A 23,934-nucleotide genomic window follows, 5' to 3' on the forward strand; every position below is an offset into this window, starting at 1 on the left:
TTACATAGGTGCCTAACCTAATTAAAATCAGTAAGACACTTTTGTCAATCCATTAAATTGATTGTCGTGCACTTTTTATGCACTGAGTGCACTCGATTCAGTCTAAAATCAGCTGGAATGATCTTTGTTTTTTTTTCTTGGTTTTTTAATGCACGCTATGGATGCCACTGTGAAAACTTTATTGTACCAGAAGAATTTTAAAAATGGGTCATTGGTGCAAAGGTGCAACTAAAATGACTATTCAGTTATTATTTTATTGAATGTTTGTGACAGTTCTTGATCACATACTTTTCCGTATACGAATCTTTACATAGGGCTATATAGACTGAAGTGTAGTACAAGATAATGCCTTCAGCCAATACATTTGTAACTGATTTTAGATTGCTTGGAAATAAAATAAACCTTTTTAAAAATTTAGTACCCTGAAATTACACAAGCAATCATCCTTAATGTGTGTGAGAGAGCAGACTTTTATTACATTGGTTTACTTGTATACATATAACTAGACCTGTGTTGTATATGCCTCACCCTTTTCAGAGAGTATTGAATTTTCTGTTTTTAATTTGAAGTGTTGCCAGACATTGGACCTACTTATGGTGAAACTATTAATCATGACAGTTTTTTCTCTCACCTCATTCATGTGGATAAAGTAGGAATAAGATAGGATATGTTTTAGAAATCATTGTTTGGATGCCATTACCTTACAAATAAATTAACTCTTCAGATAAGTCTTTAGTGTATTTTGTTAAATTGCTACACATGCTAATTAGAAAATGACAGGTATGAACAAGATTCAATTGTACATTTTCATGTATGGCAAAATTAGGCTAAGATTTGTTTATAATATTTACCTTTGTGGAAATGTACAAAACTGGTATACATCATTAGTTTTTAGTTTGTTTGCATGTATGTTAATTTTCATTACTGCTGTTAGTCCTATATGAATTTTATGTTTATTTGCATTTCCTTGACTTCTGTTCAGTATTGAGAGTAAACATGAAGTAACAATCCTTGGTGGTTTGAATGAGTTCATTGTGAAGTTCTATGGACCTGCAAATAGTAAGTGTTATTGAAAGTCACATTTCATGGTTCTTGTCAGACAATGCTGCATTTTGAATTTTTTTTGTATTTTAAGCAATTCTGGCTTGACCAGGAAATGATTCCCTGCCATTTCAAGCTAAAATTTCAGCTATTAAATTTGTTTTGAGGTAAAACAATAATCTAAAGATCATACCATATTTTGTTGTTCACGTTTTTTAAACCAAAATTCATATTTCAGAATTAAATACGAATTTGACAGTACAACAAAATAAGATTTTTGTTTTCAGTTGATCTGTTGAAAGGATCGAGGCATTAAAGTTGCCTATACTTGTCACATTCACTTGGGAAATATTAAACCCATGCATTATAACTAAATTGTTTACTACCTTATTAAAAGAACTAAATAATGCTTACAAACCTTCATAGTCTTGTTCTTTGATTAGCTATAATATTAAACTCTTTCATTTCACATTACTGTGTAGCTTATTGCTCTGTGACTCGATGTGAAATACATGTACAAATGACTGGTAACTTGTTACACTCCGTCACGATTACATTAAAGTTGTATAAAGTATCACAATGCACAACAATAATAATAATATTAATGACTTTATTCCAAGATGGTAACACACTTGGCTGAAAAACTGATCTACCATGAGGCCCTCATACAAAGGAACTTATTTATACACAAATGCACACACATAACACACATGCATACATGTACATAGTAGCATGTATATTTATAAACAACAATATATTTACTTTTTTTTCTTTGACCAGATGGATACTCGCCCATACATATTTAACCCACATAGTCAACATGTTTGCAGTATGCAATTAGTGACAAATAGATACTAGGTAGTCTATTTAATTATGCACAGAGGCATTCATGAATATAAATACAGTAGTTTTCATTTTCATTTCAACTCCATGTCAGAAGCCGCTGGATGTATTGAGTTTAGGGGAAGGAAATACTGTCATTTCTAATCTCAACTGGCGTATTATTCCTGAGCAGTGTTCCAGAGTATTTTGACCTCCTTTTTTTTTAATTTTTTATTTGTTAGAGAATTTTATGCTGTTCAGTAGACATGAATCACAGGTGGAGGGAGGGCAGTTGGGTAACAAATGCTAAAATAGTGACTGTAAATATACTATAGCTCTGTTGTTGAATATCCTGTACATTAACGTTTCTCAAGGGGATTTGGTGTTTAGTAGGTAATATTTTAAACTTACCAGCTAAATTTCCCCTGCTTTCTGTTTGGATTGATATTAGCCCAAATTCTCTTTTGTGAAGATGTGTTAGCTTGCTGTTTTTGTCATTTGAATTACCCCATACTGTATAGTGTGATCTTAATAGGTTTGTATGTGATATGATTACTGACCCCATGTTCAGTATTTGATAACTTGATCTCAAAATTTTTGTCTTTATTTACTAATTTCTTTATTCATAGTTGAATTAATATTTTTGAATTCAAGCGGTATTAATGTTCTTATTAGAGGCACGTTTAGGGGATATCTTTTTGTGACCAGTTTGTCTATTATGATAACATTGACACATGAAACAAAATAAGTGTTGATATAGGAAAGACTTTTTTCTAGGGAAATAAACTTGATTTTTATTATTATTTTTCATCTTAAGTTATGGTAGTTGATATTTCTTCGTGACTATACAGGGATCACTGCTTCATTTTCTCATTGTGATCTTTTCAGAGTAATCATTTGTCTTGCATTATCCAGTTTGGCTAAGTGTTGTCGCATTACAAAAATGGAGCAAAATTATCAAGATTTCAAAAACTATATCACGTGCATATTATATGGCAGAACTAAAAAAATGTTAAACCTCATTCTGGTCAAAAGTGGAGGTTCACATTGCAAACACTAACACGCGGTACTTAAATACACGCAGTCATTGAAATTTGACACTTTATGATTCTTACCTTGCTTGGAGCAAAGTTGTGTACAAAGAAAATCAAAAGTTGAAAATCTGAGAAAGAGTTGAGCTTTCATGGTCAGTTTCATATTTCTGGGGTCGGATTTTGAATCTTGTTTTACAAGTGGATTCAGATAAAATATAGATCTACACTGTTATTTAATATATCATTTATTGGGCTCTGTACAGACTAAAAAGTCTTCATGGCAAACTGAAAATGCTGATTGCCAGAGCAGCTTTTAACTTTGTATCATAATGCATTCTTAGTTTGAAATAAATAAGTGCTTAGAGAAGAAAGTAGCTGCTGTATTTGATTGTGGACAATACAAGCTTAACAGTTAGCAGTGTAGACTCAGATATGTTGGTGCATTGTGTACAGTACCAACAGCTTTGGGTTTATGCTGTTTTTTGGTTATTTGCTGTGTTTTGGTCTACTGGTCATTTCACCTAAAGAGCTTGTGTAATAGTCTTGTTATCCTTTGTTCACTGTCGTCCATCCATCTGTTAGCACAGGTTAGTATCATTACTAGTTGGAGGATTGCCTTGATACTTTATACACACATTCACTCTGGTGTGGTTAGTCTTAAGTGACAGAAGTGTTGCTCAAAAATCCAATATGGCCTTTACATCAGCCATCTTGAAAGTCTTGTTTGGAACATCATATGAATATGGTGTTTTCACTAAAAGACATTTAATGTTGTCTAGTTTGACCTAAATGAAAATGGTGCCAGTCTGATGCCCAGTATGGCCACCACAGCAGCCATCTTGAAAATCTTGTTATTGCTGCTACTTCTGAATGGATGGTCATATCAGCATGATGGTTTCGCTAAAAGACTTCTTATGATATGTATTTGACCCTGAATAAAAATGGTGCTGATCTGAAATCCAGTATGGCTACCATGATAGCCATCTTAAAATCTTGTCACAACTCCACTTGAACAGAAAGTCATATTGACATGGTGTTTTTGCCAGAAGACATCTAATACTCTCCAGTTGGTCTTAAATGAAAATGGTGTCTGTCTGTTCCTTTTTCCCCAGTAGAACATCAGTCCCTTAGAAGGACCCCTGTTAGTAAACAGCATTGATTTCAATTAGTTTGTACTGGATTACTGGGCAAACCCCATATGCTGTTTATGTATATATGTAACCACTGTTCTCAGTGGATGTATTCAGAAATGTTTCATTTGTGATGTATGTTATAATGTTTACACGTTATACACAGAACTTTAAAATATAGGGAATTGCCTAGCAGTAGTGGCTGACTTTAAATTTAATTTCAAAGCAATTCAGTCATAATTTTCTAAATGTAATTTAATGACAGAAAACATCATATTTTGGCAATGATAATTTTTTCGTGAAATCATCTGTTTTTAAATAAGGAAGTTGTTTCTCATTTATGAAAAGAGTACCAGGATAAGTAAATCTTGTCAGAATAAATTTGAGGAATTCCTTATAAAAACCATTATAACAGAACATTCATAATATTCATGTCATCTGCGAAAAAACAAGACACAGTCTGGGTCTAGCCTGATAAATGAAATCCCCAAATCTGTGTTGGGGCCCTGAGTGGCCAAGTGGTCTAAAGCGCTCTCCGTTATGGATCACTGCCATCTCACCTCTGTCTGCGCCGGTTCAAGTCTAGGATTCAGCCAGTGTGGGTATGTGAGAAAGCTTGCCAGTAGCTTCTCGTGGGTCGGTGGTTCTTTCCAAGGTTTTCCCGGGTTCTTCCTCCACCGTTAATACTGGTTGCCATGTATAGTCTATCGTGCTGAAAAATGGCGTTAAACCCCATAACAACAACAACAACAAATCTGTGTTGATACTGATGGACAATTTGTGGTCTGATAACATCTCTTTATTAAAATGTACAATTTTCCTGCATCCAAATCTTTCCAGAACACACCCCCATACAGTCTAGACACATTTTATTTTGTGACAGCCATATTTAGTGCAAAATTCAAGATGGCCACAGGACATAGTGCTATGCTATTCCACATTGATTTACAAGTCGTCAGACTCTTGATTGCGTCTAGAAATGTTATATACATATCACCAATAGAATCCTTCAACTGGCAGTAATATAACAGCTGCAAGAAATATGGGTAAAATTTATGCTAAAGTGTGCAGATGAAAGTGTCTGTAATATTTAATTTTGTCAGTGGTATTATTATTATTATACATTGCTGTCATGTGCCCCCTACAGAATTATTACAAACCTCAGAGAAGGATGGACAATTAAAAGGTTAAATAGCTCCAAGCCCCCAGTCAGCAAAGCCAAAGTCTAGGTGCATAAAATATAAAAAATAAACAGGTGAAAGGTATAACAATTTAATAAACTATATCACGGTATTCAACAAATACAGGACAGTTTTTCAGTGCAGTTGCTTCTAATCAATACAAGACCTGTTCAAACTGCCAGTTTTTTCATCACGCAAAATTAAAGGTGTTTCATTCCTATGTCCCTTCTGTGTTACTCATCTATAACTTCCGCCTTGTATTCCTTGTCAGTACTTCCAGTACCCTTGTTTCTGTTCTCCCGGCCCTCGTCAGTACTTTTGGTACCCTTATTTCCATTCTCCCAGCCTCCTTGTTGGTACTTCCAGTACGCTTGTTTCCATCTCCCAGCACTGCGCCTTTGCACAACTGCCTAATTCCACTTGCTTTCCTTGTCTCCTTCTTTCTAATCTTCGGGTGGAGTCCTATCCCACCCTGAAAGCTTTCTCAGAAGCCTTTGTTCCTAATCTTATCAGAAATTCCTAGAGCTCCCTTCCCGCCCTTTTAACGAGCACACAACTTCAGCAATTGGAGCAGTCTAGTGTCTCCAACTTCCCTATGATCTGCTCTCATCAAGGTCCAAACATGCACTGATCTGTTCACAATGGATGTAACAGAATAATGTCTGGCTGCATGAGAAATCCGCCCCAAAATTTGACTCTTAGTTCTGATACTAGTGGTCTCTTTGAAAACTCAGGGGTAGTATCACTGATGTGTTATAAATCGGGTTTCCAGTCTCTAAGCCTAAGCTGACCAGTGACATCACTGCTGATTCCAAAACAAACAGAGTTTCTCAGCACCATGGCAAGGTTCTCTTTGAAGTAACTGCAAATTTGACCTTAATGCAATGGCTAATTCATGGACAGGTGGTTTCTTTGTTTCAGAATTGGTGTAAAGTCATAATATTATATAACATGTACATGTGTTGACATTACCCAAAGTACTTTGAATTATGAATTCTATCAGAAGACATTTGTAAACATGAGGCAGGAATTGTTAGCAAATTTTCTCACACAAACAGACAATTGTCATTGTGATGTATCATCATCCCATCCACCCATTAAAATCCACTTTCAGTGTATTGCAATACAGATCACTAATAGTGAGTAACATGTTTGCCATAATCTGTGGTGTGTTTATTTTTCTTGTATTTCCTTCAATCCATGTTTGTTAGATTTAAATGGCAACATTACCGGCTGTGGTCAGTGGAAAAAAAAACAGGAATTTTTCTGCAACTGTAACCTTGGCCATGACATTTTGACAGACATGTCTTCACTGTGCTTTGTAGAGAATAACTCGTTGCAAATTTTACTGAGCTGAAAATTGTTGTTGTTGTTGTGGGGTTTAATGCCATTTTTCAACACACAATAGGCTATACATGGCAGCCAGTATTAATGGTGGAGGAAGAACCCGGGAAAGAACCACTGACCCACGAGAAGCTACTGGCAAGCTTTTTCACGTACCCACACTGGCTGAATCCAAGACTCGAACTGGTGCAGACAGAGGTGAGATGGCAGTGATCCATAACAGAGAGCGCTTTAGACCACTCGGCCACTCAGGGCCCCCCTGAGCTGAAAAAGAATAAAGATTGTGATGTTATTAGGAAGATATTGTAGAAGAGGCAGCTATATCATGCAACTTGATGTGCACAATACAGTGTTTATTCTACAGGGATAAATATGGTATATACTGGCACTAAGGCAGGGCCTGGGTTGTCGGATTTGCTAACTGCAAGTTGATTTTTTTCAGACATTTTCTTAGATTAAACCACTTGATTACAAATTTGACAGAAGAATTGCTGCTCTTGTCAATTGGCATATTACCATGACTTGGATATCATCAAAAAAATTAAAATCCACAGTAGTTGTTGCAAAATTGGCAGAACTTACTATTGTAAATACACACATTACTACTTAATCTTGTGCTCATGGGATGCATAAATTACATAATATGGAAAGGCTTTTGGAGCAAATGTAACTACATTCATGTTTTGAATCCTAGTAGATTTTTTGTATGTATCATATAAACTTTCCTATAAGTCAAGTGAAACTGCAGACAGCAAAGATCCTGATCAGCCATATCATAATGTACCTGCAGATCATGGGTCTATGTTGTTTGTTCTACTGACTACTCCTATCAAACTGCACATATCCAGATCTTCCTGTGCATTATGTGGCCACGGATCTGGGACTGCAATTGGCAGTTGGATTTGACTTATAAGCAAGTATAGACAGTATTTACCAAGCAGATACAAGTGAGAAAATAGAATATTGAATACTATTATAAAAATCCATGAAATAAAAGGTAATAACAAATAAAATAGAACATGGTTTGGTTCATGAGAAGCAAAGGTATCAGGGAAATAATTAGTGTGTAAGACTGGATATGTGACTCCAGGTATCCAGTTACCTTGGCAGACAAATCTCAGACCCTGTATTCAGTTTAAGCAATCCAAATCACATATTCTGATTATTGGTCTATACCAGTATTTATTATTAACTATCCAAACAACAATATAAAAATAGATCCAATTAAGGAAGGAATAGATACATGTTGCTACCAAAATGGACAGTCTGTCTGCTCTTCAAGATGCACTTATTTTTGAAGAATATGAATACTATTAAATAATACCAAGCTTCTTTTATCATCAAGATGACTTCTGGTAAGGATAAAAACATAAAATTATGATTTTGATCAGGTAACATTTGTTGTGGATGTGAATGAAAGGATGGACAAATACTGGCAGGCATGTTTTACATAAACGTTGGATCTGAATATTTTGCAATAAAATTTGGGTGGCCAATTGAAATGTTGTTGTCCCTGGTATCATATAGTGTCTTTGGGATATTGGGGTAAGTGGCTGCATTAAGAAATCTGATATCCCTGCTTCATTGTGGTATTTTATAGGATTCACTTCATGTGTTCATTCATCTATTTTTTTTTAATCCTCTTGTCCTCATTCTCTGGACTGTAATGCGTGCACTACATGTACATATACTTCACCTTTGAACATCAGAATTCTGGGATGAAAGTCTTTCCTGTAACAACTTGGGTCTATGTGACCTGCTTTATAGGATTTATTTAAAATTGATGAAATATCATGTCCAGGCCATAATTCTAAAACTTTTTCACCAATTAAGAAAGAAACTTGTTATGGACACAAACTGGGTAGCTGTGACCTACTTTCCAAGATCTAATTTAAAATACTAAAATTATGTTATGTATTGTCCTGTTAGGGATATAACCCTATTATTATTTCACCTATATGGGCCTTCCATTAGATTTAAACTTTTTTTTATTGATTTGTTATGCAGTAGCTGGAGTATCTAGTGAACTCCTGCTCACTAACAACTCAACTTTTCATTATAATATGAAACTCTATATTGATTGCTTTCTCAGTAACAACCTTGCAGCCATTTCATTACATCATTGAAAATTTTCCCTAAATAGTGTATTTTTTTTCCAATTTTCATTTTCTCTTAAAGCACCTTATGAAGGAGGGATATGGAAGGTAAAAGTTGATCTTCCTGAGAAGTATCCTTTCAAGTCACCATCCATTGGTAAGCAGCAGTAATAGTAGTAGTAGTAGTAATAATAATAATGGTAGTAGTAGTCTGGTATGTTTTCAAATACATTTCATATTCTGTCAGGGAGAACCGTTGATGGTTGACATACTATTTTTATGGATGAACATAACAGCAACTTGAGCTGAACAATATTGTGCTTCTCAGTTGTTAGTTTATGTCACCTTCATACATATTGTTGGTGGTAATAACAGCTGGTAATTATAAAAGTGACAAAACCTGACAGCTAGGGAACACGCATCAGTAAGGATAATCAAATTACTTACCTCTGTATATGGATTAAAGTTAAGTACTTGATCTGCATATTGGAAGAAATGGCATTGTGTTGAATTTAGAAATCAACAAATATTCACATTATTTCTATCTGTCAATCCCATTATGTGCATGCTTGTGAGGGGTAAGTTTGACATTGTTTGGCACCAATATGCTGGCTGCATTATGTGCGTTGCCATCTTTGAGGTACTTTTGAACTCAAACTCAATGATGCTAAGATATTTTTCTGACCTCTGCAACAGTGGGCAACTGATCAGGGGACCATTCAGGAGAAGGACCAAAATTGATTTGTCAGCCAGTGTAAACAGATTGAGCTTGCTTATTTACAATTTTTCCTCTTAAATTTTGCACCTCCACTCCTTTGTATCGTTTTTGAATGCTGACATTTATAAGCAATCTGGAAACAAGAGATTATTAATGTCAACTTGCCTGTTCATGGTGAACAACTCATCTCGCTAGAAATTACATGAAAATTGTCGTCAGATCTTTCCTGTTTAGTTTTGTTCATCCTGGCCATAATTGGTCGTTTAAAAGTTAACAGAATATGTAAATCTAGCGCATTGTCTGAAACTGCAAGTGACTCTGATACTGGAGAACTAAGATCTTTTTATATATAAGGAACTGAAAATGCATGAAAAGGATCTTGACAGTTTCATAACGTAATTTACACACATTTCTATTTCAGGATTCATGAACAGAATCTTCCATCCTAATATTGATGAAGTGTAAGCATAATTTCAGCTCTCTATGTCGAGTGTCAGTGTAAGGACACAAATAGCTTTTATAGAATTAGAAATGTCCAATATAACTAACTTTAACATTTCAGCTTCTGTTTGACAATCGTCAGAATTTCACTGTTGAATTTGTTGAAAGTACTTTTAGCTCACATGGCTGTGAAATGAAAATAGCTTGGGTTCAGCATACTATTGACTGTTGCATAGGTGGCTTCTGCAAAAACTAACTAGAAATTATTTTGGTAATTATTATCAGCCAATCATTGACCTGCATTCTTTGGTATAGTATTTAATATTCCTACATACACAGGCTGGTTCCATACCTCATAAAAAAATTAGTTGTCTGACCTAAAATCAGATTTTACTTTTATAATGATTATTCATCACCAAAAGCATTTTCTCTTTATACCTCTTGTGATATCGTACTTTTCTTTCAGTTCCTGTTTGATAATGTAGGGGAATTTTATTTAAATTTGGGATCCCACTGAAATGATAAATTGATAATATTTTCAACAAAATAATACAGTTTCAACCTGAAACTTATTGATGCATATAAAAAAATGTATTTTGATTCTCATGTGGATATGTAGTGAATATCCTAAGCTGAAAGAATTACTATGCATATTGTAATAGGATTTTAACAAAGAGAGGATATCCAGGGTACATTTCATAGGCTCCTAGTTTATTTAAGTTATTCAAATTTTAGCATTTTGAAAATAAAATTACTCTGTATCATTGAATTTGTTCACATAACATCAGTAGCATATTCCATTCTTGTATACAAGCACATCTGACAAATGTTTTTTATGACAGATGTGCATACACATTGATTGCCTTAGAAAAGGGAAGGATTCTAGTATCCTGGCTAGTGTCATGTATATACTGTGCTGTGAAGGGTTTATGAGGTTTAGAACTATTGATATTTTCTTGATTAAATGCTGGATTTGTCAGTTCCATTGACAAACATACTGGCTGAATTTCCAACCTGTGCTAGTTTGCAGTGACTGCAAAACTTCTTTCCTTCATAGCTGAATTCAGTCTTAAGAAAATTATCCAGCCAATGCAGCTGAACATTTCACTGTCTCTTAGTTTTATCATATTTAACATTTTCTGCTGTTTGAGTCTGGCTTATGTTCTTTTGGTGGAATAGTTTCCTTGGACTTTGTGGCAGCCCAAGGTCTTATTCTTCTGCTCTCTAGTGAATTTTCCTTCTCTTAATCTTCCTTATGTCCTTCCTTACAAAAATAATTTAGTAGACTCATTGTATCCATATAGAAAAGATAACTTTATTTGACGGCTACTTCTACAAAAGTGTTTGTGACATACATTTTGCCATTTAAATGAAAATATAAATGCTTCTTTAGTGTAATTTTTTTGCTTCAAACAAAAGTTCTGCACATTGAAGTTCATCTTTGGTATAATCAGTTAAAAAATTGCTGTCATTTAATCAGTCCATAAAGGAAACAGACACTGAGATAAAGGGTCATTCATTAATTACATTGCATTGACTCTGGTATGAAGTCAGAGGTTGATCCACTCATGAGTATTTGTGTTGAGTAAAAACTCTATAACAAGATTATTTAAAGCACTGCTAAGAATCACACTGGATTTGTTTTGTTTTTAAGTGTTTTGGTTAATAATTTGGTCACTGTGCCCAGTATGTAGTCAGTAATATAAATAAGGCACAGGCGATAGTGAATGACCACTTACTGTAGTATCACATGATGTGAATGAATAAATATAGTTTGTGTACTTTGATTCAAGCATTCATTAGACCCATAGGGCAAGAATGGCTCGAGAAGGTAGGTCAGGTGATTAAATTATTAAAACTAGCAGCTTTTTTTACTTGATTTAAAATAGGATAAAAGCACTTGCAATGATTTAGTATATTAGAAAACTTTACTTGTCCAACTTTGAAAATGTGTTATCTGTGATATCAGGTGGTGTGATTTGATCAGCGCTGCACATACAAGGACAGACATTTTACTTGCACATTCTTAATATTTTTAATTTAGTTGTTGTGGGGTTGCTCATTATATAAATACTATTATACCTGGAATTATGAAAACTTGGTGCAGGGATACATCAAGATAAGTACTATACTATTGTCACAAAAGTAGGTTCGATGACCCACTTCACATGGTTTCATTGATTGTGGCTAATTTTTATGTTTTAAGTTTTATTTCTCAAGCTTTGTTTATGCCAAATACATCAAGCTATATGATTTTGCATCTCTGGTATTACCACACCTTTGCAGACCGCTCCGGTGGCCTAGTGGTTAGAGTGTCCGTCTTGGATGCGGGAGGTCGTGGGTTCAAACCCCGGCCGAGTCATACCAAAGACTTACAAAAATGGTACTAACAGCTGCCTCACTAGATGCTCAGCATTAAGAGGTTAGTGTTAGGACTGGTCGGCCTGGTGTCAGAATAATGTGACTGGGTGGGACATCATGCTACATATCTGCAGCATGATGCCCCGGTGCTAGACATTACTATAAACTGCCACACTGCAGACGTCATAGCAATATGACTGAAAAATTGTTAAAGCTACATTAAAAATCCTAATCACACACACACACATTACCACACCTTTGCAACAAAAGAAGGCAATAGTGACCAACATTTAACATTTTACTGACTAGGGTTAAGTTTTCACATTTAGCTTACAACCAAATAGGTTTGTAGCACCCTGTATATTGGTATACCAAGATTCATGAAATTTTGCCAGGGGGTGCATGTTTATGAGTACTACAACCTAATTTCAAAGTAGGTGTATTAAGTTTTTGCATTTAGCTCATGACCATGAACTTTTGTTTGATGTACCAACACTTAAAGTATTTCAAATTGTGAAATGCCTATGGCATATAAAGTTGTATATAATTATGGTGTCAACAGTGAGCTATTGCTTTTATACTCTCTAATCAGCTAATCAGTGATCAATTTTCACTTATTAATCATTATTAAAATAAGAAAATATGAGGAAAAAAATAAACTTTGTTAATAAATTAAATCTGTTAAATATTTTTTTTATATCAAAATCCACGCTCCTTTTTCTATTTTCTGTCTCGCTTTTTTTCTTGCCCTCCCTCGTTCCCTCCCTCCCGCTCATGCCATAAGGGATAACACTATAGAAATCAATGGAGTGAGAGAGTAAAATGAATTTGAGCAACAATGAAAACCATGAACTTGTACTTGCACTAAGTAACCTAGAGGAACCAAGCCCTTATAATGATATTGGCACACTTTCTATATAATTTTTCTAGTTTCGTACAATACTAATAAAGCAGAGTTGCTATAGCCTGTGGAGACAAGTGGGCAAAATGGTCACTTCCTTGGCATGCACATACTATGATCTTTTTTATGCTTTATTTTTTCCCCAACAGTAATAAGGTTCTAAAATAGATCATTGTTTAATATTAAAATGTCTGAAGGTTTTCTCCCTCTGTCTTTCTGTTGGTTGTCAGTCAGTATGTCAGGTTTACCTTAGTTGACAAAATCACACACTCCCTCTCTCTGGGTCTATGATGGTAAAATTGACAGACTAATCACTAATCGACCAACAGAAAAGCACAGAGAGATGGATGATACTACACTGTTATAGTAAGCCCCCTGCAAACTACAACCCCCTGTCACAAATGATCAGTTGGCATGTTGGTTTTATCATATGATTGTTAAACTGTCAGACAAACAAACTAAGAGAGAGAGAGAGAGGATAAACATAATGCTGTGATCAGTAGCAATGGTAAGGAATGCATAACAAACACTTAGATCAACTGCAGACAACTTTAAATGCTTGAATTACCTCTTGTGGGTTTGTAATTTCACTTAGATTATTCCCCCACACATTTTGATGTACTCGTCAGTGATAAATGACTACGCGTTCATGCTTAGAATTCTAACCATGGAGTGTTTGTAGCAATCTACTTTATGAATTTGAACCAATTTTCATGTTTAAATCATGAGTGTCGCTTTTATTTATTTAATCAATATGAATGAAAGTAGATGCTCAGAAACGAAGTAAATAAACAATTTCCAAATGGATTGCGAATAGCTACAATTCCTGCAGAACTATATTTTGTCAGTACATGGGTTTCTTGTAGTCAGTCTTGAACTCCATTGGAACACAAGTATGTGTATTTGTATTTGGTATAAATAAAATATATGTAGAGTATGTGTACTGTATCTGTGATATATCACTTATATAAGTTTGTCATTGAAAGAAAACTTGGCAAGCTTAATTTTCTACCTAGAATCATGAAAGTTTGTGAGTGGAAGCATCGCAACAATTTCTGCATCCTTTTAGCAAAAAGTGATCTCTAATACCAATGTGTCATATTCAGAGATTTGAAGAAATTGTGTTAAAAGTTCATTCATTGCATGCTGTTTTTGTTCCTTTTATGAAACTTTACAGTGGGATGCATCTTTGTTACAACTTCACCCTTAAAATCTAAGTAGGTTGATGTGGCCCATATGTTATATTCTACATGTTGATTCAATGGTAAATTTGTCAAAATAATGACTATACATTATGTTGTGACATGTTACCCCCCTGCAGTTTAACTCTGTATTGTTGTGGTTATTCAAGGTAATCATTGATTCATAAAATGTACATAAACTGTTGCTGTTACGCCAGGTTACTCAAAGCCAGTGACTTCACCAAATAGATCTGGCTCACAGCAGTCAATAGTGCAAATAGGTTCTCAGATTTTAAAAACAATTATCTTAACAAATAAATAATACAAAACAGCATTAATCTTTGATTATTATGAACTAAGTACCTCAGCTTTCATATCAGTGAACAGAATGCTCCTTTTATTGTTTTGTCTTCATGCCCTCTCACTGTTGCTAAGTAGTTGGTTTCAGTATATTAGCTCAATACTGGCTATATATTGCTAATGAAAAGTTCAAGCTTACAATTATAAAATGATTCAGAGTTCTGATTCACAGATAAAATATTGCAAACTAATCTTTATTTAGAAAAAGGATCATGATCACTATAGTCTTAATTTATTTTCTGCATATTAGTGTTTGTTGTGGCTACTGGAGACTAATATAAATAGATATGAGCTATAATCAATGATTTCACTCTGTTTTGGAAATGGTACAACCCACCCCCAGTCAGTGAATATAAGTACCACAAAAACATAAATATTTGATTAACCATAAAAATAGATAATCACCAAAATGAATTTACAGTACATTGAAAAAATTTTGACACTTTTTTCAGGTCGGGGACAGTTTGTTTGGATGTTATCAACCAAGCATGGACAGCATTATATGGTGAGCATTCTACAGAACTCTTTCCTGTATTTTTAAAGAATCTTCAGAGATTCTACATGTTGCATGGTTACATATATATATATAAGATACACTAACTTGTTTTAGGAGATTACAGTTACCATATGTTTTACCTTACCACAGTTTGTGTAATTTCTTTGTTATTATGATGAATAGCAAATCTCCACACCCCTGATTTTTTCATGAAAATAGACTTTAGCCATGTAGATTTGTATTATGTTGGAGTATACACTGTTCCTAGCTCTCAGTAGTAGCCCTGGCTTCAGAGCTATAGAAAGGAGAAAATGTGTCAGATTTTGTATACCGTCATAAAGCTAACTATCTTGAACCTATAATCTTCTGACATAATATTTATAAAACTTGTAATAATTTCCAATTTCCAATAGGACATAACATTTCCAGACCATTTTTTTTTAAACTCATGGGGAAATAACTCTCAGGTTACAATCTAAACTAAGGACTGCTTTTCCCATACTTAAAAACAGGTGATTGAATAGTTGACTGTCAGACCTTAAAACCCCTTTGATTACCCCAGATATAGCCCAAGTTCCTCTGACCCTTTCAGTTTTTTTAATATCTTTTTACTGGCTGAGAGGGCTAGAGGTAGCCAAATCTGAATATTCTTATTTGTCTGATAAATCACTGTTTTCTCGCCACACTATTGCATTGTGTAAATATTTTCTAGTCCTGATTCAACTAGTATATAGAGAGGGCCAGAATAATTTTACTTTCAGTTCATATTTCATTAAGAATGTAATTATACTTTCATTCTTATGTGCTGACTGTAACATTTTCAGGACTGAGACCCATCAGTTCTGTTTACCATCAACATTGTTTTGACCCTAAAGTCACATATGCAAAATTTTGGGATGACACACTTACTGATAAAGATAATTCATGGAATGCACAAAGTCATTGAACACAACTGGGTGTTTGTGTACATTTATCTCCAATGACATAAATGAAAACAATCACCTTGACTGCAACCATATTTATTTGTAAAGAAAGTGTTCTTTTTTTCAGGTAAGGATATGATATGTTACAATTTAGACTGCCTGACCTACTTCAAGATGCATTAAATGTGCTGGTGCATCAGCACGCTATGGAGATACTAATTTTCTGGAAAAGTTTATTTAGGAAAGCGATAAATTTTATTTACACACAATTATCATATGGACAATGAGAAAAGTAATTATTTATTAAAGTGTGAATCCAAGGTTGACATTGCCGGGATGTGAGTGGAAGACAAGCGCCCCACTCCATGAGAAATGCCCCATATGGCTTGCATCTCTGATTGCCTCTGTCAACTAAAATCCAGCTCCTGACCTTCGCGAGTAACTTAGATTCGAAGTCCGGCAGACCATGTTTCCACTAACAGGAGAAGGAAAACTCCAATTTCAAACCTGTGCCTTGTGGCTATACCCACTCACAGGAAAAGGCTAAGGGAGTATACCCCAAATGAAAATCTGGAGATGGAGTCCCTAAGGTGGTCTGACATTGCAATGCCATTGGTGCCAAGTTGTTTCGGTATTCCCACCAGCTGCATGGAGAGGGGGGATCTGCTGCATGGGCGACAGTTGATTCTCTATACCACCCTGCCCAGGCTTCATAGCTCCAATGGAGGACACTCCAGCATTGTCGTAAGGCATTAGCACAACACTGGAAGCAGCGGTTTACTGGTTCTAAGTCAAAGCTCGATTGGCATAGAGCTTGGCACCAGGGTTTGCTTCCAACAGTGGGAGAGATCACCATGTCTCACTGGACTGCTCCTGCCCACCTCAAGCTGGGCAGATCCCAGTCAGGAAGCTGCTGACCCACCATGGCCTGCCTGCTTCACTGTGTGCATAGAGCTTAGAGAACCATCTCAACAAGTGGGCTACAAACTCTGCACCAGGCAAGGAGAAATAAGAAGACTCCAGCTCTTCGTTTTGCAGGCTAGAACATCAGGACCCTTTGTCCTAGATTCATTGCTGACCTGCAGCAGTTCGACAAGGCATGGAAGACTGCTGTCATTGACAGATAACTCTCCTGACTGAATGTAAACATTGCCTGCCATCAGGGGACCTGACTGGCTAACAGCAGCACCATCAGGGAAGCCAACTACACCTTCTTTTGGCAGGGGAAGTCCTCGGATGAACCTAGGCAGCACAGCTTCACTGTAAAGAACATGCTAGCCACCTTCATTGAGCCTAAGTCATCAGGCACTGAGAGGATCATTGCTCTCCGGCTGTCAACATCCTCAAGCCCAGCCAATATCTTCAGCGTGTATGCCACAACCCTCTGCTTCACCCATGAGGAGAAAGACAAGTTCTACAAGGGTCTGAATCAAGCAATATCCAGTATCCCCAACACTGAAGGCCTCTACCTACTAGGAGACTTCAATGCTAGAGTGGGAGCTGACACAAGGTCTGGTCCACCTGTCTCGGCTCTTATGGAAGGGGTAAGATCAACAATAATGGTCACCAATTGCTGGAGATGTGCTGCTCCCACAGCCTGTGTGTGACCAACACCTTCAAATGCAAGAAGATCCAACAAGTATCATGGAGACACCCTCGTTCCTGCCACTGGCACCAGCTAGACCTCATCATCACCAGGTGTGCGGAACTAACCATTGTAATCCTCACCCACAGCTACCACAGTACCAACTGTGACATGGACCACTCTCAGCAAAGTACGAATAATACCCATGAAGCTGCACCACACCAAGAAGAAGGGTCGCCCATGCATCAGCACTTGCTGTGCAAGCAACCCAGAAAAGACACAGCAGTTACAGGAGGCTGTTTCCATAGAGACTCGTGATGACACCATCGACTCCAAGTGGTCCCACCTCCATGATACTGTGTACAATTCAGTCATCACTGCCTACATGAAGAAGGAGTGAAAAATGTCCACTGGTATGTGGCCAACTGGGAGGTAATGGATCCCGTGACTGAGGCGAAGTGGAAAACCCTCCTGGCATACATGGCTGTACCTAGTCCTAGTACACTACAAGCTCTCAGGACTGCCAGGAACAACGCCCAGCAGACCACCTGCCACTGCACCAACACCTACTGGCTGAACCTCTGCAACAGTATACAAACAGCTGCCAACACCAAGGATGCAAGAGGCATGTATGAGGGTATCAAGAAGGCAATAGGCCCCCTCCCACCTCCAAGACCCCCCCCCACCAAGTTCTAGGCGGGCAAAGTCATCACAGACCAGGGAAACAGCTGCAGCAATGGGTTGAGCACTATCTCGAGTGGTATGCAACCCAAAACGTCATCACCGACACCGCCCTGGATGCCATCCCAGACCTGCCAGTCATGGAGGAACTAGACACACCACCCACCCTGGAAGAACTCAGAAAAGCCATTGATTGCCTCGCTTGTGGGATTTCTCCAGGGAGCGACAACATCCCTCCCGAAGTCCTCAAGAGCTGGAAATCAGCACTGCTTCAGCCCCTGCACGTACTCCTCTGCCTCTGCTGGGAACAGTGACACATCCCTCAGAACTTCTGGGACGACAACATCATCACTTTGTACAAGAAAAAAGGAGACTGTAGTGACTGCAACAACTACTGAGGCATCTCCCTTCTCAGCATCATCAGACCCTAGCCTCCTGTGTCTACCCAAAGTCCCAGTGTGGCTTTCAAGCCAGCTGGTCAACTGTAGACATGAACTTCTCACTACAACAGCTGCAGGAAAAGTGTCATGAGCAGCAGATGCCCTCTACATCGACTTCATAGATCTGACAAAAGTGTTTGACCTGGTCAGTTGGAGCAGACTCTTCAGGCTCCTGCAGAAGATCGGCTGCCCACATTACTGCTCGCTGTTGTCACGTCATTCCACGAGAACATGCACAGCACAGTGTGCTTCAGTGTTGCAACATCAGAGGCCTTCCCAGTCAGCAGCGGAGTGAAGCAATGCTGCATCCTTGTGCCATAACTCTTTGCCATCTTCTTCTCCATGATCATCCAGTACACCTTCAAAGACTGCAGCAAGGGAGTGTACATCCATACCAAGGATAACGGCAAGTTGTTCAACATTGCCCTTCTCCGAGCGAAGACTAAAGTCACAGGTTTTCATCCATGAATTGCTCCTTGCTGACGATGCAGCCTTGACATCACATGGAAGATGTACTGCAGCAGCTGTTATGCTGCCTCTCCCATGCCTTTAAGGAGTTTGGACTGATCATCAGTTTGAAGAAAACGAAAGTCATTACTCAGGATGCACACTCCCTCCCACCTTCGACATTGATGGGTACTACCTGGAAGTTGTTGAGAACATCACATACCTAGGGTCCACGATCTCCAGCTCACTCTCCATTGATTCTGAGGTGAACTGCAGGATTGCCAGGGCAGCTGCAGTTATGGCCAGACTGAATCAGAGGGTCTGAAACAACACCAACCTCACTTAGAAGACCAAACTGCGCATTGACCAGGCCTGTGTGCTCTGCACACTCCTCTACAGCAACAAGGCATGGACCACCTATGCGAGCCACGAGAGGAAACTCCACAGCTTCTACCTGAGATGCATGCGACACATTCTGCACATCCAGTGGCAGGACAGAGTACTCAACATAGGTTCTGGAATGTACCAACATGAACAGCATGTTCTCCATTCTCAGCAAGAGGCGCCTTCGCTGGCTCGGCCACGTCAAGAGAATAGACCCAGGCCACATTTCCAAGGACCTCTATATGGTGTGCTAGCAGATGATGTATGACTGACTGGATGGCAACATCTGCATTGCAAAGATGTCTGCAAGAAGGACATGAAGACGGTCAACATCAGCGTCAACAACTGGGAGAGCTGTGCTGACAACCACTCCACCTGGCTCCTAGCTGTCAGACAGGGCACTCAGAAAGCTGAGGAAGCAAGAAACATAAACCTCGCTGCAAAGAGAGCCAGGTGGAAGGCGAAACAACAACAGCCTCAACAAGCATCAACATTCACCTGCAGCAAGTGCAACAGACACTGTCACTCTAGGGTCGGACTCTTCAGCCAATCGCAATGGTGGTGATACAACACCCAATTGGAAGCTACACCATCGTCTTCTGAAGATGGACGGATGCTGAGAGAATCATTTGATAAATGATGGTACAACAATAATATGTATTCATGATAACATTTAATGTTTGTTCCTTTGCAAGTAAGTGCGAGATAGCTTTAGCAATACTCAGAGGTGCCCATCATCCCTAATTGGGCATGAATTTACCAAATTGCAGGGCCCATTCATGAATCATGCCGTCATTGACAAAAATTGTGATTCCCCCCCTCCCAAAAAAAAAATTTGACGGAAGTTGAAGCCATATGAGACTATTTTTGGCCCTTTCAAATCTTTCCTGGTAATTTACAACATTTTTATCAGTTTCTGGCACCCAACTTGAGAATGTTTCCAGTCTTTTATTATAATTTATTACATAAGATCAGTTTCCATCATATAATGTACAGTTCATTTTGGTCCTGCCCAGTCTTTTTATAAAATTAAATTTCTACAACATTTGTGTTTATTTGTGAACTATGGCAGTGCTTCTTTAAACCCTTTGTATATAGACAATTTCCAGAATGCAATGAACAATATAAAGGTTGTAACAATACATGAAAGAATAATACTTAGAAAGGCCAAATTGATGTATAAATCATCCAGAAAAGCCATTCATGTCTATCAAAGCAACATATTTCGCCAAAGTGATGCTTATGGTACTCCAAATTTAAGGTCTGTTAGAAGTAAAAATTACCAAGATCAAAGAAGGAATTGTTTAAAGAAAGTTTTCAATATACTGGTCCACTGGTATGGAACAACATTCTCAGTGACATAAGGCAGGCTCCTAGCATTTCTTCTTTTTATAATCAATGTCTCAAATGGATGAACTCTTTAGACAGTTGAACAGTTCTAGTACAATAAATACTGCCTGCTTTTCTGTAATTTTGCATCATTTTCACAGTTGAATTTTTTAATGCAGGATGATATTTTATATTTTATATATGTTTATGTGTTCACAGATGCCTGTGCATGTGTTCCAGGCATAATACCTTGACTTCTAAAGTCAATCAATTATTTAGTGTCAAGCCAGATTCTTCACATGTTGTATATACTGTATATATTGTACATAACAGATAAAAGGCCTCAAGGTAGATTAGTTCTGTAACTAAATGAGTTACCTTCTCTAAATAAAGTCTTTATTATTGTTGTTATTATTATTATTATTATTATTATTATTGTATATGTCTTCACCCTAAAATGTCAGACTGATTGCAAGTGTCCCTATATTTTCAAATTCAAGGTGTAATTTCTAAACTGTAAAAACTTGAACAATTTATAATCATTTATAGAAAATTGTAATTGAATGCTTGGTCATTTAACGTTTCTGACCAGTCTTTACTTGTTTTGATTAATTGTGATACCAGACTTTGTTGCTTTTGGTGTTAACATTCATAGATCTGTTATAATGTCAATTTTGTCCTTTTTAATAATGTACAACTTGGAATATTCCAAAATTCTGAAGAATACTAGTATTACCCTATCATACCAAAACTACATAGATCTACCCATTTTTTCAGTCATTGTCAGCCTTTCTGTGTAGATCAGTTGTCCTGACACTTGTGGAGTCAGAGGTCTTGATAAGTGTTTATTGGATTGAATATTTTATTCCCTAGTTTGGAACTTGTTGCATTATTTAGATTTCAACATGTTGTGTTTTCTTAACAGTGTACAACACAAGAACAAAGTCTTAATCATCATGACTTCAACGTCAGTAATATGTTACCTGTTGCTATTGCATAGCTTACCTTTTCTGGGGATGGTATTACCCTTATCCATGTAAGAATTCATCCTCTCAATGGGTTAACATTTTAAAACATTTCTGGTAGTTCAGATCAATAGAAAACAGACCTAGTCTTTGCTTGCAATCACAGACCCATGCTTAGTAACTGTCATCTTTTTTTCAAGCTCCATTTGTATTTGTTCTGTTAGATGCTTGACAGAATATTTTGCCTTCGTTTTATGTCTAAAGCATGGATCTGGCACCTAAGTGGTTTTTCAGCATTCTAGAGTATTATACCCTCAGTCTCTTGCATATTGTTCCTGAAACAGATCTCTTGATAGTTCATAGGCAGTCAACTTTACTCCCACCCCAGCAGTTGGGTGCTCCATTTTAAATTGTTGTTATTGTTATTATTCCAGACTCTTGAGTAGGTATTGTCTTCTATTCATTGCTGGAATTGATTGTGACCTCCATTTCAGTCATTTTTATTTAAATGAAGAAGAATTTGGGAAAAATGATAATTCATCATTCTGTTTTATGGTAAGTTTTAGATTCCTTGAAATGGCATGCACACCACACAAATTATTCTGTTTGTATCTTTAGGTGGTTGTACACAGTTCCATTCTGAAACTTAAAGTGAGTTGAGTTAGAATTACTCCTGCAGGAAGTTGCACATGCCAGCTTTAAGGGTTCTGCTGATATTTTTGCATCCCATCATTTTTAGGTGGATTGTACTGACAATCAAGATATCAGTCATTTACTGGGAGGTACCTTTCATTCATGGAAATTGGAGTACATGAAGTTCGAACCATTGCTACCTCATGTGCCTATCTAACTCTTTGTATTAGAGGATGCTATCTTTTGGTAGTAACACTTATCCTTCTCCTTCCTTTGTTCTTTATCAAACCGGAGTGAAGGCATATATTCTCTGAGACCCATAGTTGGAGCAAAGAAAGTGGATATGTACTTTCAGCAGTTGTCATCTGAGATTTAGGATGAGAATTTCCTTGTTTAAAACACTTTTCTGATGCCATCAGACTTACTCCAGTCTGGAAAATTTCACTACACCATAGCAACAGGTTGTATATTACTGATATTAAAATGAATTTGTGGGGGGTAAACTAATTTTAATGATTTAATATGTGATGTTGCTGCCAGATGCTCTTCTCCCACCCCACTCTGTTGTCCCACAAGTAGTCTGTGTCTTTAAAAAATAGCTACCATGCATGAACCTGTGACATGGGGGTAGCAGACTAGGTCAGATGTTTTACTGGTCTGAACTTAAGAAATTTCTGGGGTGTTCACCCTGTGAGTGTATGAACTTTTATTATACAGATGAGGGTAATTGCTTCCCAGAAAAGGTAAGCTATACAATAGCAACAGGTAAGTATTACATTATATCCCCCTTGCAAAAAAATACATTTGTATCAGGAATTTGAAAAATTCTAAACTTGGTGATAAAGACCAAGTCAGGTGCACTTGAGTTAATAGCTTGATTTGGTTTTTTGTTATCACTGTTATTGAGCAGTATCATTAAAAAAGTACATTGAAAATTCTGTCTGTTACTGTTTTTGTTAAATGTTTGTACCCTAGATTCCACTTGGGCTTGGAAACACTACTGAAGGTGGTGAAGGCATGTGGCAGAATTGTGTGCTCTACAGTTTCACAGTGTATAGAACACTGACATATGCATGCATATCTTTCACCTACCTAGCATGATATTGTTTGTCACTATTAGGAAAACTATGTGCAGCCCAAAGAAAACAGCTGGTGAAACTGACTGCTTCTTTCTGCAGGGAATGTACTTGAAGCGGCATCAGGTGCATTAACTTTACCTGTCCTTGAAATACAGTAACTTAAAGTAGTTTTCAGGTTTTCAGCTTGTTTTTTAAAATTTACTTTTGAAATGGAGAAAGAATAATTATGCATAGCTCTCAGTCTTCAGAGAGATGCACATTATTAATACAGCCTAGCTGTGCGCTCTCAAACTCAAATCAATCCCTGTCAATCAGATATGACATAAAGAAAATTGTAGTTCCTTGAAATCTCCTCTAAGATA

At 37.0% G+C, this 23,934-nt stretch overlaps 1 protein-coding gene across 1 annotated transcript in view; it reads left to right on the plus strand.

Moving 5' to 3' along the window:
- LOC149789260 (ubiquitin-conjugating enzyme E2 H) overlaps positions 1 to 23,934 on the plus strand; it is a 77,629-nt gene that overhangs the window by 18,540 nt on the left and 35,155 nt on the right. The window contains exons 2-5 of the mRNA XM_089975436.1: positions 983 to 1,059; positions 8,731 to 8,805; positions 9,788 to 9,827; positions 15,063 to 15,115. Coding sequence (XP_089831562.1) covers positions 983 to 1,059; positions 8,731 to 8,805; positions 9,788 to 9,827; positions 15,063 to 15,115 — 245 coding nt within the window. The remainder of the gene's footprint in view (positions 1 to 982; positions 1,060 to 8,730; positions 8,806 to 9,787; positions 9,828 to 15,062; positions 15,116 to 23,934) is intronic.

The sequence above is a fragment of the Sinohyriopsis cumingii genome, chromosome 11, assembly GCF_028554795.1.
Source record: "Sinohyriopsis cumingii isolate HCF-2022 chromosome 11, ASM2855479v2, whole genome shotgun sequence".
Classification (NCBI taxonomy): Eukaryota; Metazoa; Mollusca; class Bivalvia; order Unionida; family Unionidae; genus Sinohyriopsis; species Sinohyriopsis cumingii.